The 17,255-nt window shown below is 40.8% G+C and overlaps 2 protein-coding genes across 6 annotated transcripts in view; one reads left to right on the top strand and one right to left on the bottom strand.

Annotated features, from left to right (window-relative positions):
* aatkb (apoptosis-associated tyrosine kinase b) overlaps nucleotides 1-8,961 on the top strand; it is a 65,811-nt gene extending 56,850 nt beyond the window's left edge. For all 3 annotated transcript variants that reach the window (XM_044337387.1, XM_044337389.1, XM_044337390.1), the window contains 4 exons: nucleotides 544-4,069; nucleotides 5,188-5,317; nucleotides 5,448-5,654; nucleotides 6,451-8,961. In XM_044337387.1, the coding sequence (XP_044193322.1) occupies nucleotides 544-4,069; nucleotides 5,188-5,317; nucleotides 5,448-5,654; nucleotides 6,451-6,479 (3,892 nt within the window). In that variant the 3' untranslated portion in view covers nucleotides 6,480-8,961. The remainder of the gene's footprint in view (nucleotides 1-543; nucleotides 4,070-5,187; nucleotides 5,318-5,447; nucleotides 5,655-6,450) is intronic.
* An 828-nt stretch (nucleotides 8,962-9,789) lies between these two features.
* Nucleotides 9,790-17,255, bottom strand: part of baiap2b (BAR/IMD domain containing adaptor protein 2b) — a 91,328-nt gene continuing 83,862 nt past the window's right edge. For all 3 annotated transcript variants that reach the window (XM_044338175.1, XM_044338174.1, XM_044338176.1), the window contains one exon: nucleotides 9,790-13,604. In XM_044338175.1, the coding sequence (XP_044194110.1) occupies nucleotides 13,451-13,604 (154 nt within the window). In that variant the 3' untranslated portion in view covers nucleotides 9,790-13,450. The remainder of the gene's footprint in view (nucleotides 13,605-17,255) is intronic.

The following is a 17,255-nucleotide window of genomic DNA, read 5'->3' as shown; positions in this document are numbered from 1 at the left end:
GATAACTAAACATTTCAGTAATACAAACAGGAAAATCCAATACTGACAATGCCGTCACCTAAAAATTATGTTTATATACAAATGAATTGTTTTCCCAATTACGTTGCGTTGGCAAATGTAATCGCTGCCTGGATTATGTTCACAAAAAACGTTTTTTTTGATGAATGAAGCTACATTTATACATCACTCGGTGGGAGGAGGTCATAACCTGAATCCTGTGTGTTTAAGTTTATACAACAAAAGCACTTTGGTGAAGGTTCAGTATCAACATTTTTGCAACTTGCCAAGATTTTTTCATTATGCTGAGACAAAATGTATTTCAGTCAGCATTACTTTTCCAGCAAAATATATTTGCTGTTGCAATTTAGTCGCATATGAACACAGTTTCTAGGAGACGGGGTTGAATCTGAACACCTCCACCTCCAGAATCCTAACAGACAAACAACAAATAAGTGATCAGCATGTATAATGTATGATGCATTTGTCAGACTTTTCCTCATATCTTGTGTATATGACTGTGTCTCTTATGCTTGGGCTCCTCAGGTATGAGGTGATGCAGTTCTGCTGGCTCCAGCCTGATCAGAGACCCAACGCAGAGGAAGTCCATTTGCTGCTCAGCTACCTGTGTGCCAAGGGGGCCAGCGAGGCCGAGGAGGACTTTGAGAGGCGATGGAACTCCATGCGTCCCAATATCGGACACAACAGCCTCCGTGGTGCCTCTGTGATGTCACGAGACCACCCCTCATTGACCTCCTCCTCCTCTTTCCCTCTCCTTGAGCAGTTTTCAGCTGGCGATGGCTACCACTCGGAGTCTGGAGATGACATACTAACAGTCACAGAGACCAGCCACGGCCTGAACTTTGAATACAAGTGGGAGCAAGCCAGGGCAGAACAGTCGTATAGAGCCCCAGACTCCTCTAGTTCACTGGGTCATCATTGTCAGGAGGCATTTTACCCACCAGGAGGCATTGTGGGAGGCTGCCCCATGGAGAGCCTCAGCCATGGAGTTTCTCCTCCTTACTACCAACCAAAACATCTACATGCTCCAGGTGTACTCCCCGTCCTCAGTGCCCATAGCCCCTCAGTAAGCAGTGAATACTACATCCGCATTGAAGAGCCAGTAGACTGTAACATTGATCCGGACTACACCATGTGCTCCTACAGCCCAGACTACCAGGGCAGCAGTGGGAGCTTCCTTACTGGGAGTGCCGACTCGGGCGAGTGCATGGCCTGCCCATCACAGGCTAAGAATATGGGTCCCTATTGGTCAGCAGACATCCATAAGTCAGATGTGTATGACTCAAATGAATCAAGTCCGGCTATCTCTCTAACAATGGAGCCCCTTTTAGGGCAAGTATCGGACAGCAGCCCCATACGACCCTGGGAGTCTAGTCACTATGTGTCCTATAAAGACCGAGACGGGGGCTACTACTATGAGCACTCACCGCCTTTGGGAATAGATCACTATCTGATTGGAGGTGAGCTTTCCAGTGAGCATCATCATCAGGAAAGCTGGGGGTCAAGAAGCCTTCGCCAGGCTTTGGGTGAGTTGGAGAACCCGCTGGGTATATCCCCCTCCTTAATCAGTCCACCTCAACAGGCCTACAGAGACGCATACCTAGACACAAGTCAGACCTCCATCATCGGAAAGAATGTGACAGGGGGCTACTACGACATGATGGGCTCCCTGAGGAAGACCATGCCCAGCCACACCAGGCACAACAGCCACTCTGTAAGTATCAACATGGAGACAGAGGGGGCGCTCTTCATCGGGCACAGAGACAGTGATTCAGAGGAGGAAGATGAAGAGGACATATTTATTGAGAGACACACCTGCAACACTTGGCCTTCAAAACATCGCCACAGCGGCATCGGTCACCACAGACGGGCGAGCCACAGCTGCAGACAGGACGCTTACGTAGATTTCCACTACACAATGCCGACTACGGACATTGAAGACTCCTGGCCGGAGGAGCACAGCCTGGCCTTCCACACTCTGCCTAAACCCATTGACTATCTTGAGCCCCACCAGGCCAAAGACAACAGTGCCTGCCTTAATCTGAGTAAACACCATGCAATGGTGCCCTCAGACAACTGCAATGCCTACATTTACCTGTGCCATGAGGGCGAGACTCAGGTGCCAGCATCTGGAGAGTGTTGCCATTCGCACTTTGTTGATCCACTCACTGGCTTGCTAGTCAGAAACAACAGCTATAGTCACAGCTACAGTCACAGCAACTACATCAGAGATAAGGTCATTGACATCCCAAGCAATGAAGAGATGATCAATCTATCACCGGCTCCAGGTGGTCCCATTATACCCAAACCTGCTTTGATAAAGACTGAGGACAGTGGAGAACAATATGTTGACCTCACAACTGATGACACTCTATTCAAAGAGAAGAGGGAGGATGTAATCAAGGAAAATCTAATCATGCAAAAACCGCCAGAGCCTAAAATAGAGGAGGTGACCCTGACAATGACAAAAGCCACTCCGCCTCCTGATGACAACATGCATGTGATGGTGGCCCTCACAGATCCACAGTCAGAGATGAGTCATACCGGCGACAGTGGTGTTGACCGAGGCGGCTCCAGCGTGAGCCTCGCTGACATCCTCGACTGCAGTGACGAGGAGGAGGACGATGAAATCACAGACGATATCACTGATGTTACCTCGGGCATCTTCGCTGACGAGTCCAGCGAGCTGAACGCTTCTCCTGCCTTCAAGTCGCTAAAGAAGCAGTTAGGAACTCCTGATTCCATGGATTCAATGGATCTACCATCTGCAGCCGGGTCCTGTGAAGGCTTCAGCCCTGCGTCTTCACACCCTTCCAGCTCACCTAAAGCTATGGACAGTGGCTATGACACAGAAAATAATGAGAGTCCTGAGTTTGTCCCCAAAGAGCCTCATGAACCCCGTGACCAAACTTTAGGAAAGCCTACACTTGATACGAGCCTGGAGGAGGATGGGGTGGTGGAGGAGCATGAGGTCGAGGCCCAAGAGACGCCCACAAAGGATGAGCCATCATTGGATGAGGATTTGACTTTAGCATCCTCACAGTCATGTGACAGCATCCTTTTACCGCTGAGTGATAAGACCCCATACAGAGATTCTGCCTACTTTTCTGACTACGAGAATGAAAGGCAGTCCAAGGATGAAGGGGAGGAACTGCCAGAGAAACTAAGAGATGAAGAAAGTGTTGAAAAGGAACAGCACATGGGAGAAAAGAAGGGTGAGAAGAGAAAGAACGAAGAGGAGGACGAACTACAGGACACTGTTGTGAGCAAAGACATAAAACTTGAAATGAAGCACACATTGACTCGAGGAGCAGAATCATCTTCAGAGCAATGTGACCAGGATGAGGGACTGGAGCTACGTGTGGAGCCCTCTGACACCACCTCGATAGCAGAAGGCGGACTGGACGAATGGCCATCTCAGGAGGAGAGCTCTTCTCTGGGAGACTGGGCGGCAGAAGTGGTAGGAGCCATGGAAGAGGCCCTTGGTGCCCTGAACGAAGAATGTAACTCCAACATCGGTGTAGAGGAGGAGGAAGCAGAGGACATCAAAGACTCTGTTCAAGCTTTAAAAACAGAAGAGCCAGCGATCAAGACAATTCAAAACAAGCCATCAGGGATATCTGGAGAAATCCTGCACACCTTACCCAAAGACGAGGTGGCCTTGCAGCACACGGCAAACACCAGACGGTTTTCTTCTTCGTCTCCTCCACCTCCATCCACCCCTCCCCCTCCGCTCCCTGCAACGGAGGGCCGAGGGTCTCCGGCTGACGGGGAAGAGGCGGACGAAGAGTACGGTGACACCGACGACAGCGACGAGTCGGATGAGGATCTGAGAACCTACAGTGTGCAGGAGCCGAGTGGAGGGGAGGAGAGCGAGGACGAGTGCCACCCGGTGCCCATTGTGGTGAGCGACAACAGCGACGCCCACAAACTGCGAAGCCTCCTCAAGATGCCAACGCTGCTTACGGCGGAGAACCTAGATGAGGAGCTTGAATGCAAGAAGAAGACGGTGTCGTTTTTTGATGACGTCACCGTCTATCTGTTCGATCAGGTGAGTGTCATAGAGGGTATATTTAAATGTTTTCTTTCACTTATTTACTATTTAAACCTGCATTAATATATGTTTTCTAAATGGCATTTCAAGTTAGCATAATTTAGCTTGGTGTAATGTGAAAGGGGCAGCTCTTCAGAGTTTTTTAGCCTCTTTTAATTCACTGTTTATTATTTATAACCCAGTCAACACTGTTCACCCAACAGCAAACATAGTTTTAGCATCTAGCAGTTAAAAATCCAGATATTTGCTAGTTAGTGGCGACCAAAACAGACCCAGGCGGAGAGTGAATACTGGACTTACATTAATCAAGTGGACAGAAACATGACTCAAAATTAAAGGATAGGTTCACAAATTTTCAAGTCTGTCTTAAAAGGTCCCTAGATGAACATTAACATGTTTTTTCTTGCTGTAATCATTCCTCCTGTTCATACTGACCATTAGAAAATCCCTTCATAATGCACTTTTAAATGTTTTAAAGCTAATATGATGCTTCAGCTGTCCAAATTACTTAAATCAATTCAGTATCTTTCAGCATTACAGTCTTTTTAGTGCCAAATTACCTCTTTTTTTGTTACTATTCTTCCACTGCAGCTGAACAGGAAAAACACTGTCTGTCGAAACACAGAGAGGTAATTCTGTACTAACAAGACTTTAATTGTGGAAGATACCCACTTTATTTGACTAATTTGAAGCCTCATATTATCTTCACATAAACCTTTTAATACATTTTCCCTCAAAACGAGGACTGTGGATTTTGTCATCCCATCATTTACATTAAAAGCGTATTTGGAGAGGATCTTCTAATTGGTAGGTATGAACAAGAGGAATGATTACAGCGAGCAAAACATGTCTGAGTGTTCATTTGGGCTCCTGGCTGTTGTTTTAAGACAGTCTTGAAAAAATGTGAACTTACCCTTTAATGCTTTATTTTGCTCTGTGACTGCCGGATTTGTAACTAGGCAACTGTTTGCTAATACATTAGAGATAACAGCTTATTTAGATGTTTTTCTTACAGCTAAAACACTATTTTAACTGACTCACCTGCCTACAGCTGACATCAAGTCTATCTAACAAGTGCTATATACTTTTCTTCCTCTAAATTTCACTGCACACAGGAAAGCCCGACTAAAGAGCTGGCTGAACACGGCTTCTCTTTAGGAGCAGAGGGTCAGAAATCACGGAGCAAATCCCAAGAAAGGGTGAATGCCTCAGATGACTCCTCAGATGGGAACATCTCAGAGGAGAGTAAGTACAAGAACATTTTTTTTTTTTAGTTTAAATATAGTGCAATTAAAGAAGAAGTGAATTGTCCGCTTGTCTCAGCATCAAGAAAAACTTTGTGAGCAAATAAGAATTAATTACTGTCTTCTCTCAGGCGCTGGGTATGAGTGGGAGGACGACTTCCCCCTGCTGCCGTTACCGACATCCTCAGCGGCGTCAGACTCCCCTCCTCCCCGCTCCGTCACCAAAGCCCCGGACCCTAAACCAGCCGTGCAGTACTCCCGCTTCACCGTCTCCCCCTCCAATGTGTCCCGCTTCTCCATCACTCACATCTCTGACTCTGATATGGACTCAGCAGGAGGTGGGTTACTCATTCTTACTCACAACAGACCTAATTACTGGCTCAGTTTACACACAGATCCTTTTAAAGTATTTTCTGGTACTGACATGCAGATCAAATATCAGATTTTATCACAGCTGCTCAGATTTGACGATAGTTTTGACTGAATGGTTCAAAGCTGCTAAAATCTGAATATCAAGTTACCATACCAACAAAAAAATTAAGATTATTTGTACAAGATATTGAGCTGGTTTTATACATAAATGCAGAACATGCAGGCCTAATAAAAAGAAAAGATAATTGTAGTTAATTTTTAATTTCTGAAACATCTTAAATTTGCATCTGGAGTCCGAGGCAAAGTAAATTAAGTAAAACTTAAGTAAAGATTAAAATTCGACTCCCTGTGACTTGAGAGAGAATGTTTTCTTCAAAATTACTGTAATCACTGATGCTTGTCGTTCATGTTTTAAATTAAACTCGGCTCCTTTGAGGTTTAATTTAAGTATTGACTTTTTATATCAACTCTCATCTACATCTACAACTGTTGTAAATCATTTATGACTGTGTTTCAGTTAATACGGTATTAAAAGGTTTCTTTTGTCTTGCATTAGAATTAATCTCTATCTGGGAAACCGGCCCATTAAAGATGCAGTTGTTGGCTTCAACATAATTACCACAGACTGAATTACAATAAAATGTCCCACACTAATGAGATTTCGTACAAATCTGCCAACATTTTGGGAGGAAGAGGAAGACGCCCTAACAGCCTGTACTTGTGTACATTAATCCCTTCTGCCTCGTTCTGTCTCTCTTACAGGAAGCAGCGAGGACGGGGACAAAGAGTAACGAGCCGTCGGGATCTACTGCCTCTCTCTCTGTGACGACGACGACGACTCGGCCCGCTAGCATGACTTCTGATTCATTTTTTTTAACGTCAGGTTTTAGAAACACAAGACAGTGCCTCTTAACGCCTGTGGACACTTTACCACAACGTAGGACTGACCTAAGCTGTTTAGAAAAGAGTATGGTTAATATATAAAAAAACTTACAGAATATTAATATATATGTACTGTATGAGGTAAAGAATTTATTGAAAGCAGGGGTGTGTTGAATTCTGCGTATTTTTCCGATCAAAGAGACAAACTGGAAGGACAGACGTTTGGAAAAGCATCACGTTCGCCACCTCTTTCACTTTTCCTTTATGATGAGGAGTATTTACGAACCACCTGGGCTCACAAACAGGACAGTCAAACCCGCAAACTGAGTAAAGCCGAGTTAAAAGACACATTGACTTACTGGTTTTTCAACAAAGGATCAGCACTTTGAACAAGACTGTACAGCACCACAGATTTCGTACTTTTTGGGGAAACCGGTTTACTTGTCTTGATGAGTATCGACGAGAATCTTTGAGGTATCACAAGTAATATAATGTTAATATTTGGGTTCATTCAGAGACACTTAAGCGTTGCAGAAGGACGCAAAGGGAATTTTAATGGCTCCTGTCTGGTTGCAGTATGTTTTTTTTTTTTTTTTGTGGAAACAGCTGATCGAACCTGGACGACCTGATAATTTTATGACAATTTTTTTTTTTTTTGTATCAGGACCACTACTGTACTGTTTTACATAAATATGTGGCTCGTTCTCTCTACCAAACTGAGCACCGCCAGCACCGCCATCACTACCGAACCCTTCTGTGTTGTAAACATCAGGCACAACAAATCGTCACTATCAGTGACAAGAAGTTATTAAAAGTTTGACAGATTTTTCAAAATATAGCAACGCATGGTTTCAAGTAACTAGAAAACATTATCTATAAGAATTTACTATTTAGAGACAAAAGCGGACAGTTTTTTTTGTTTTCTGTTCTGGAGTAGAGACACACACATGGTCACAGAAATCCTCTTTCATGTCATTGATCCAAAAGCAATTGGCAGCAAGAGGAGATATTCAGTATTTGGACTGCAACAGAAAAACACTAATTCTCTAAAACTAATGTAGGCCAATAAGGGGTGGGCGATATGATGAAATCTTATACACAGTATATGTAACAAAGATTACGCTAAGGATATGCGTCATGATGTAGTACAATCTCTGGGGCTTGCACTGAGTTAATCCTCCAAGTTAAATATCTGACAAATCAAGGTGTTTCATCACATTGATGCATAATCTTGTAAGTCCAATATTTACAGAAAAGCAGCGGGTATTTGCAACAATATTCAAATTGGCCAAGTATAACCAGAGATATTACAGGAATAGATACTGCACCTTGGTAGAAACATCTTTTATTATCAGTATGTATCATCATATTGCTCAACTCTACAGGCTTAATGTATCAACACAGCTGCACAGAGGTTAGCCTGAACAAAAGTGCTTTTGCAAATGTAAATTAGCACATTATACATCCGGTATTTCTCAGCTTCTGTTCATTTCTATTTTAATCTGTTGGTGAAAGAAATGAGGAAAAACTGTCGCTGTTACTGTCACCTGCTGTACATTGGCTGCACTGAGCTCGTCTGGAGCGGTTTTTGTACTCTGATTTCGGGTATTAGAAGCTGAACTTCTCAGATTCAGAGGAAAGTTTGTTCCAGTTTGTTATAATTTGGTTTATTTATATATAAAACAGAATAAGAGGATGAGATTTTATGGCGCTTAAAAGCTTGGTGGAAGTATTTAGAGCCGCGTTGCTTTTAGGTTGGACAGTTCAGTTCAGTGTTATTTGTCTGATCAGCTGGTTGAAAGACGACAGAGGGCTGACGTCACGATCATGAATTGTTTAAAACGCTTTTCTGTGTGTGTATAAATGTGAAGAGGAGAAAGGGGAAGGTGTGGGTGTTGAGTTGTTGGTTTGGATGCCACCATTCAAAACGGGCCTACGATCAACATGTAGTGTCTTCTAAGTGTTTGTTTGCCTTCCAAGGCTTTAATATTCTGTAACAGTTTAGCATAGAACCATCTAGACGGCTGTCCGTAATATTTTTGTATCTCGACAAGAATACTTTTAGGAGTATTGATGTACTGTACCTGTGGAGGAGGAGGAGGAGGAGGAGGAGGGAAGGTTAAAAAAAAATAATAATAATGATAGAAGAGATCTCTCATGTTTATTGTTGCCAAAGAGATGTTGTGTCGTGTTCCGGGGGTAAGTGCAGTTGGTGTTGTTTTTTTTTTTTTTACCCCAGAAAGGAGACGGAGAGGAGGAACATGACAGCAGCTTCGGCCTGGTAATAAAGCGAGAAGGAGGAGGAATATGTGCCCCCACACTGACCTGGTCACATCATTACTTTCTGTACCTTCTATCAAATATAAATAAAGTCTGTTTTACACATCTTAAGATATATTTTTGACTTTTTGTTTATTGCCTTTTAACAAAGGTTTAGGGCTGCAACTTATTACTATTGTCATTTTCAATTAATCTGCTCAATTTATTGATTAATTTGGTCAATAAAACATTAGAAAACTGTAAAAACAATTTCTCAGAGCACAAATGTCCTGTTTTGTCTGATCAACAGTCTAAAATGCAAAGATATTTAAAGATATTCTCACATTTGAGAAGCTGGAACCATCAAATGTACTTAACTTATTAATAGATTATCCAAATAGTTGCCGTTTAATTTTCTTTTGACTACAGTAATTGATTAATGGACAAAGGTTGCAGCCCTACAAAGTTCACATGGGGAGAGAAACTGAATTCACTCTGGCATCAGTACTTTACTTAATATAATTTTAAGAGATGAGATCTGATGAGACGCAATTACGAATATAAACTTGTAGAAAGTACAATTAGGAAAAAAATCTGTTTTTGTGTCCAGGTTTATCTCTGGCTCAGATGACATGATAACAGCCTGATAATGAGAGACATGGGCTGCTTGTTTTATCCTGTGATTGTGTAGTGAGTCATAGTGAAATACAACACGGCATCTGGGGACTTCTTGCCAAGTTTGACAACCTCTAGGACGTTCCGTTACGCTGACTAATGGAGCAAAAACTGTAAACACAGCAAAGCAAAAAGAGTAATGACGTTGTCAGTGTTGTTAAATACTTAGGAATTTAAGATTATCGTCTTCTAATCTGACACAGTATCCACTTTGAAAGGCAAAAATGTCATGTAGTCTGATCCTGGCAACACAGTACTGCAGTATAAAGACACATAAACACCATATGGGTAAATACTTGATTCTTTATTCAGAAAATAATTGAAAACAGACACTGTGTTTGCCATCAAATCACATAATGATACAATATTGACTGTCAGTCTTCACATTTGTATTGTATTAGTCCTCATGTCGTCACTTACAGTTACACCAATGTAGGTTTTTATCAATGTGAAAACCAATAATTTTGCACTGAATCTGCTGCTACTGATGTTTTAAAGAGTAACTGCAACACAGGCTGAAAAATCAGCTCGCACTGCCATCTAGTGGTTACATTGTTCATGACAACGCATAATTGACCTTTCGCTATAACCCTCACCCAATCATCAGGTCATCACACTGACTGTCCAAACATAGCTTAGCAACTGTAACTAGGCACGGCAGGCCTGATAAGCTGTCTTCAAAAGTTAAACATTGTATTTATCTCTGCTAACATAATGTTGTCGTGTCGAGCAGTCATAACCTTGCGCTACTTCCAACGCCAAAGAGCGAATCATTACATCACATCAGTTTGTGGAGTCAGGTTGCAGGTTGCAAAACGCCCCAACACGACTAGCACATCCGTGTATTAATATCGACACTGGAGAAGCCGGTCATGGATGCTATCAGAGTAAAGGCTGATTTACGTCGCTCGACAGAAATGATGCGTTTACGACAGAAAAAAGTGTCGCTCTATACTTTCCTTTCATGTCGAGCACACCTGGAGAATTTTGTTGCGCAATGTGATTGGGTAGTGTTACCAACGTCGTCATGGCGATTGTAGTTTTCACTGAACTTTCTTATTGATATTTTGGTCTGTAACTTTAGATAAATTGTAACATCCTTGTTTAATTAGTCCCGGTCAGGATGATATAATGTAACTAAACAAACTGGCTGGACGATAGCGTCTGGTTACCATGGAGACGACTGAAACCTTTCACCGAAGCATAAATTAAGCGACCTACCATAAATCAGCCTTTAGCGACATCGTGTTGCGTTTGCCAAATCCATTTTCTTTTCTCGTTTAACATATGAACGAGTAAGCTGAGCACAAATAAGCAACTTCTTACATATTACAGGAGTTAACTAGTTCTACACTGCAATACATGAAGAAGAGTGCTGATTATTTACATACAGTATCTTCTAATCAACTGGTGCCAGTGACATACAGCTTTAGCCTCAGTCTTTTAGCGTGATGTCATATATTTAGCCATAACTCTTTTATAAGATTCCCATTTTACAACAAGTCAACCAGATAGAGTTTTTTCAACAAACACATGAAGATACTGTTACTTTTGTCTAACTCTGCCTGAACTCACAGACTACTTGCAAGAAAGGAAAGCTTGACAGGCTTAGCAACAGTAACCAAGCAGGGTGAGGCTTAATGAACAGTCTGCAACTGTATGTCACAGTTGGACGTGTCCACGAGTCCAAAACACCGCACCTGACTACCCAATTTATTTTCCCAGGATGGCGAAGTCATGATGTGCCCTACTCTGCCTCTGATTGCCTAGTACTCATTGTCTTCATTGGTTGGGTTGGTTAAGTCTTGGCATGAGAAGTGAGGTTGGTTAAGGTTAGTGTAAGAATATCAGGGTAACCCAATCAAAGGCAGAGTAGGGTGGGTTATGACTTCGCCATCCTAGGGAGAAAAAAAAAATATCGCCACCTGGCTACACCCAGCTGTGCTAATGAGTGTGGAGGTCAGTACAATGATCAATAAATAATGATCAATTACAAGATTTAAAGTGCAGTTACTCTTTAAATTATCTTCTACCTAAGGTGAATACTTACTGCATATGTGGACAAACTGATAATTATGAATTCTCTTTCACAATTCATTAAATTAACTAAGGCACACAGCCGATCACTGAACGTATGAATTGTCTATTTTTCGTATAAGTTTTGTAACTGAAAACATGACACTGCTAACATCGTAGGCACATGTTTTAAAACCATAGTTTACTATTTTAAAAGTTACTTTCAACCTTCAAATCTTAGTTTTAGGTTTATGAATTCACCTCATATTTTAAATTCTCCGCTAAAAGTTACACTGATGAAACTTATCAGTAAGATAATCGTACATATCCTCACCTCCATCACACTGACAGGAGGCAACATTTAAAACTGTGAATCTTAAAAATCTGGATGTCGAGATAACAACAAGAGGTAAATCAGGTGCTGATATTTTTGGCTCTACTCTGGTACAACGGAGGTGAATATAATTAAATTTGTGGTTCAATATCAGTGTGTCTTTCCAGAGACAATGTCCATGTTACTCTGAATAAACCACAGACTCACTGTCAACAGGTGTTTCAATGAGAACTGTTCAGGTCTGTGGATTATACAGAATAACAGGGATATATTGGGCAGCTTCGACCCAATTAAACCTTTAACTATTTGATTTTATCAGCTCAGTAGACCTAATAACCTAAATTGGTGTAACTCTGCTTCTATGTCGCTCTGCATCACAGTCCACAGTTATATTAAACATGATAGAAGACTATTTGCAATCACATAAAGTTTATTTCCTCCTGTTGATTGTATCGTTGGATATTTCTGTGTTGAAAATGTTGCTTTAAGAAGATCTTACAAACTGCTTGTTGTTCGCTAAGAACAATATTAATCAAACATGAATCAAGTGAAATCTGAGAACCGGTACAGTGCATTAATCACTATAGGTACAAACACCTGCAGTGTTGCTTAGAGTAATAACTAATATTACAGAATATAAGATTTCTTTTGAGTATACAATTAGTTGAAGATACAGTACTATAGTAGTGTGCTTAACAGTTTTGATGCGATCACTCAGCACAAATTTTATTCCACGGATACTGCTGATTTTTCTGGCTAGTCTTAATTTCTCTGGTGCATTTCAGCACTTGTTTTTTTTTTCTTTAAATCTCTGTCATCTGCTGAAACACATCTGACTTGTCGTGGTTTAGATTATCCACCTTGATTCGGACAGACTTTCTGCTTTCTTGGTGTGTGTAACAGTGTTCGACGCTGCACCAGCACTCGTTTTTTTTTTTTGTTTGTTTTGTTTTTGTTTTTAACTTGTGAGAAGGCAGTACTGTACTAACAGGTGAGGCTACAAGGTGAAACACCTGACGAGATGTATAGCTTACCAACGTTAAAGCCCTTTTGTTGACAAGGCAGGGAGGGAGGAAGCTGTATATATATATATATATATATATATATATATATATTTAAAAGCACAGAGACGTCTTCAGGCGACCTCTCAGACTGCCTACAGATTCACGTGAGTCAGTCGTCAGTCTTTGGGTGGTGATACAATCTAATAATTCAGGCTTTGAAAATGAACCCATGTGAGCCACCAAAGTGAACATCTATTCTTCTTATTTACCGCCACATGCATCACCGTTATCCAAAAATGTGAGCACATGCCTTTACAGAAATGCAATTACGTATATATATTTTTTTAATATTCTTTGCTTTGAATGTGCTTTCCCATCCTAAAAGATCAAATATATAAATCAATTCAAGCATTTATTGATATTATCTCTCAACTAATATTGTAAATGTGAATCGCGGTTCATTTGCTGGTCGTATTGAATTCTTATCGTATCGTAGAACTACGGTAATAACACTGCAGTTGAATCAGAGCTGTGCAGCTGAAGGGGAAGAAGTCGTCCACCCCACAGCTGGTTTAAAATGGGAGGGGAGAGATCAGTAGTCCCCCGGGGGAGTTATAGCCTTCTCCACGAAGTCATAGTGAACTTCATCAAAGTGCTTGTCCTCGATCTCATCGTCATCGATCTCATCATCAGAAATGGGCGGTTTGGCTGGAGCCTCCACGGCGGGCTCAATGGGTGGATCACAGCTGGGAAGAAGAAGAAGGAAAATTAATTATCATGCATAAATTTGCCAAAAAAGTGAATAAAAGTCTGATGAGTCATGCAAAAAGAAAGGAGGAAGGAGTGGTGGGAATGATGCAGAAACATGCAACATGTTTCCTGAAATGTCTGATTATTACACCCAACAGTCAGCTGAAGACACCAAAATGACACATTAAAACAAAACAGTGATGGAAATAAGACGAGAGTCGGTCCACAACACCCAAAGACGAGGTGAGCATGAAGTCGTTTGTAGTGATGATGGAAAAAAAATAAAGACACAGAGAGAGAGAGAGAGAGAGAGAGTGGTCGCATGAAGACCCGGACTGAAAGCTCAGTCACTTACGATGGTTTTTGGTCACTCAGAAGCGGGCGTAATCAGGCCCTGTACTGAAAGGCAGAGACAGTCCCCATCTGTCAACATCATATATTACAATATATTGTAATTTGCAGCAGAGCTCAGTAACAATTCATATACACAGCAATGTTCTTATAAGGCTTATCTATGATATAATTAATTAGTATTAACCCAAAGTTGTTGATGTTGTGCAGCATTTTCTTAAAAACAGGCTGTAATAATTTGTACTGTAAACTAATGAGACCGTGACTCAGATGACTGGGAGCCTCTGTTAAAAACATCATAGTTTCCTGTAAAAAGCAGAATATTAAACCTCCACCTTCTGATTTAGGAGGTAAGTATGCACATTTACTTAAATACTGAATTTAATTGCAATTTTAAGATACTTTTCTACTTTTTTTCCACAAGGGAAATATCTAACTTTTTACTCCACTACATTTATCTGACAGTTGGAGATAAACTAAAGATAAAGTATATGTATAAAAGTTGTCTCATAGCAATATGGTATCTGCAAAATGTCAACTTCTGAGGTATCACAGATGTTTTCAGTTATCCTGGTTGAATAGACGTCTTTTTAGATTGAGTGGAGCTGTGCTGGGATGTCACTACGCTACATGTACTGACAAGAAAGTGACGGGTAAATCAATCTTACGCCTGCGTAAGAGGTCTAATCTGCAGTGTATTTCAGACATTATCCAAAGAATCTAGAAAGAGGAAGAGGTTGGAGCATGTTGTCCTTCATCTGAGCCAATGGTTAAGATATCAATAATTTAACACTGAAAAAGACCAGTCTAACTTACAAGGTGAGAGGTGCTGCTCACAATAACAAATTCACTGCAGTTTTTAGCATTTTAGCATCTTTCAGCTGATTGTTTTGGGTTTACAATTAGAAACTTTAATGTTTTGGTTCACTGCTCTCATCAGCGTCTTTTTTTTGGCCATAAGAGGTGGCTGTTTTCAGCAAAAAACCTCAAAAATCTACTGTACACTACAATCACAGCATCAGATGGAAGACTGACAAAGTTAGCAACTAACTGGTGAACATAGTGGAGCATTTAGCAGATAAAGAGCTAAAGATATTTCCCTCCAGAGCTAAAAGAGAGTGGATACATTCACCACGTGGACACAAACACTTCACCAGATGAATGATAAATAGTCAACTATTTGCTAACACAATCACCTTATCAATTTACAAGGTGATAAAATGTCAGTAATTAGTTCACAGCTTGTTTCTGCTGCCACCTTGTGGCCAAAAAGTAGGTTACTGCAGGTTTAAGTTATATTTTAAATGCAGGACTTTTACATGAAATGAGAGTTTTTCCATTGTGGTTCTTTTTAAGTGCATCTTTCTTTTAATGACATATAAAAAATAAAAACTCGAAGAGGCTGCCAGTCAACTTAATGGTGGTCTTGTTTGTTTATGTAGTTTCATGATGTATCTAAAATTATTGATCATTTTTTTGATGTCAAAATGCAGCATGAATACATTCATAAACACAAACAAATTACTGCTCTATAATCTTAATTATGACCCAAATACATAATATTTACCTCAAAAAAACACAGGTGATAAAAAATGAAAACGGGCACAGACACACAGACAGGCATATAAACCACAACACAGTCAACTAAAGAAACCAGTGTTACTATAAAATGAATATGCCGTGATTAGGACGCACATACACCAACACACACACAGTTGAGTTGAAAAAGGTACCTTTGCTAGCAGCAGGAGGAGCAGGCCAGTGGGTGTATGGCAGGTCAGGGCGGGTAGGATGCAGTGTAACTACTACTGTGCACTGAATACACACACATACACACACGGTACATGCAACAAGGCCGGTGGGAGGTTATGACGGGAACCGCCTCGGTTTCCCGGGAAATGTCGACATGAGAGGTGACATCAAATGTACAAGAGGAGCTGCTGGCTGATGTGTTAAAGCAAGAGGATGATCACCAGTGGGTTAGTTTTGAGAAAGGAAAGAACTTTCTTCATTTAGGATTTGGTGAACAAGCAAAACACAAACTTTCTGGAGAAATCAGAGCTCAGAAATAAAGAGCTCAATTTACTGCTGCTATTTCAGGATTCTTACAGACCTGCTGAAGATTATAGCGACGCTTTAGTTTATGGGTCCTTTCATTTTTATACTAATTTCCTGGAAATTTTCAGAGTCATTTACAGGTAATTAACAGTTCATTTTTAGTATATTTTACAGAACCGGAGGTGCAATTTGGCACAAACTATAAGAAAAAACAGGAAAAAAAAGTGTTTCAGTGGTTAATATGTAGTTGTTCATTTGCAAAAATTCTTAATAAATTACACACTTAAAACAAAGTATTTTCTGTCAGTTAAAGAATTGTTAGGTGTCTAGTTTATTACGAATTTTTGCAAATTACCAACATATGAACCCAAATATATTGAGTGGGCACTTATGAACTTAACTAAATTAATGCTTTTTTCATTTTCTTCTTATAATTTGTGCCAAATTGCTCCACTCTTTCTGTTAAACATCCTAAAAATTGAAGTTGAGATGAAATAAAAAATACCTTTTTAACCCTTTTAGATCATATCCCTGGTATATATGGTGCACCTATCTAACAATATACGCCCCCCCCCCCCCCCCCCCAAAAAAAAAAAACAATTTCTTTTTATTCTTATATCAAAATCCAATCATGTTTTCTTTCTGTAAAATGATGTGTCCTTATGCAGGCTTGAACGAACCGATTTCAACTGATAATATCATGACATCAACCGATCAATCAGTTTTCAACTGTTAGCGGCACAGAGCTGAGATTAATTATGACACGCCGACTTCTCAACGTTCAAATCAAGTTCCTCCCAGCGTTATTTCCTGCCTGTCTATCCTGTTCCACTCAGAAATATGTCACGATACAGAAGTTAGATACTCTCTAGATCTTCTCTTCAACCATTAAAGGACCAGTGTGTAAGATTTAGTGGCATCTAGTGGTGAGGTTGCAGATTGCAACTAATTGAATAATTGGCGGTGCAACATGGCGGGCTCATGGATGTATCATAAGAGCTGGATAGGGCGCCGCCGCCCACTCAGCCTTGCAGCCAATTTTTCCCAGTGGCAACTCGCGGTATTACAGCGAAAAATCCCCCTGCGGCCCAAAAAGCATTTTCCCCATAGACCACCATTGTAAGATGCCTGTAAAACTGTTGACAGGACGCCTCGAACTGCAAACAACGTCAATTATGACTCTTTCTATTATGAACTTTTGATCCATGGAGGTTTTTTATTTGTAAAACTTTCCTCAA

This window comes from Thunnus albacares, chromosome 20, assembly GCF_914725855.1.
Source record: "Thunnus albacares chromosome 20, fThuAlb1.1, whole genome shotgun sequence".
Classification (NCBI taxonomy): domain Eukaryota; kingdom Metazoa; phylum Chordata; class Actinopteri; order Scombriformes; family Scombridae; genus Thunnus; species Thunnus albacares.
Note: the sequence above shows the minus strand (reverse complement) of the source record. Positions and strands in the feature narration are given on the sequence as shown.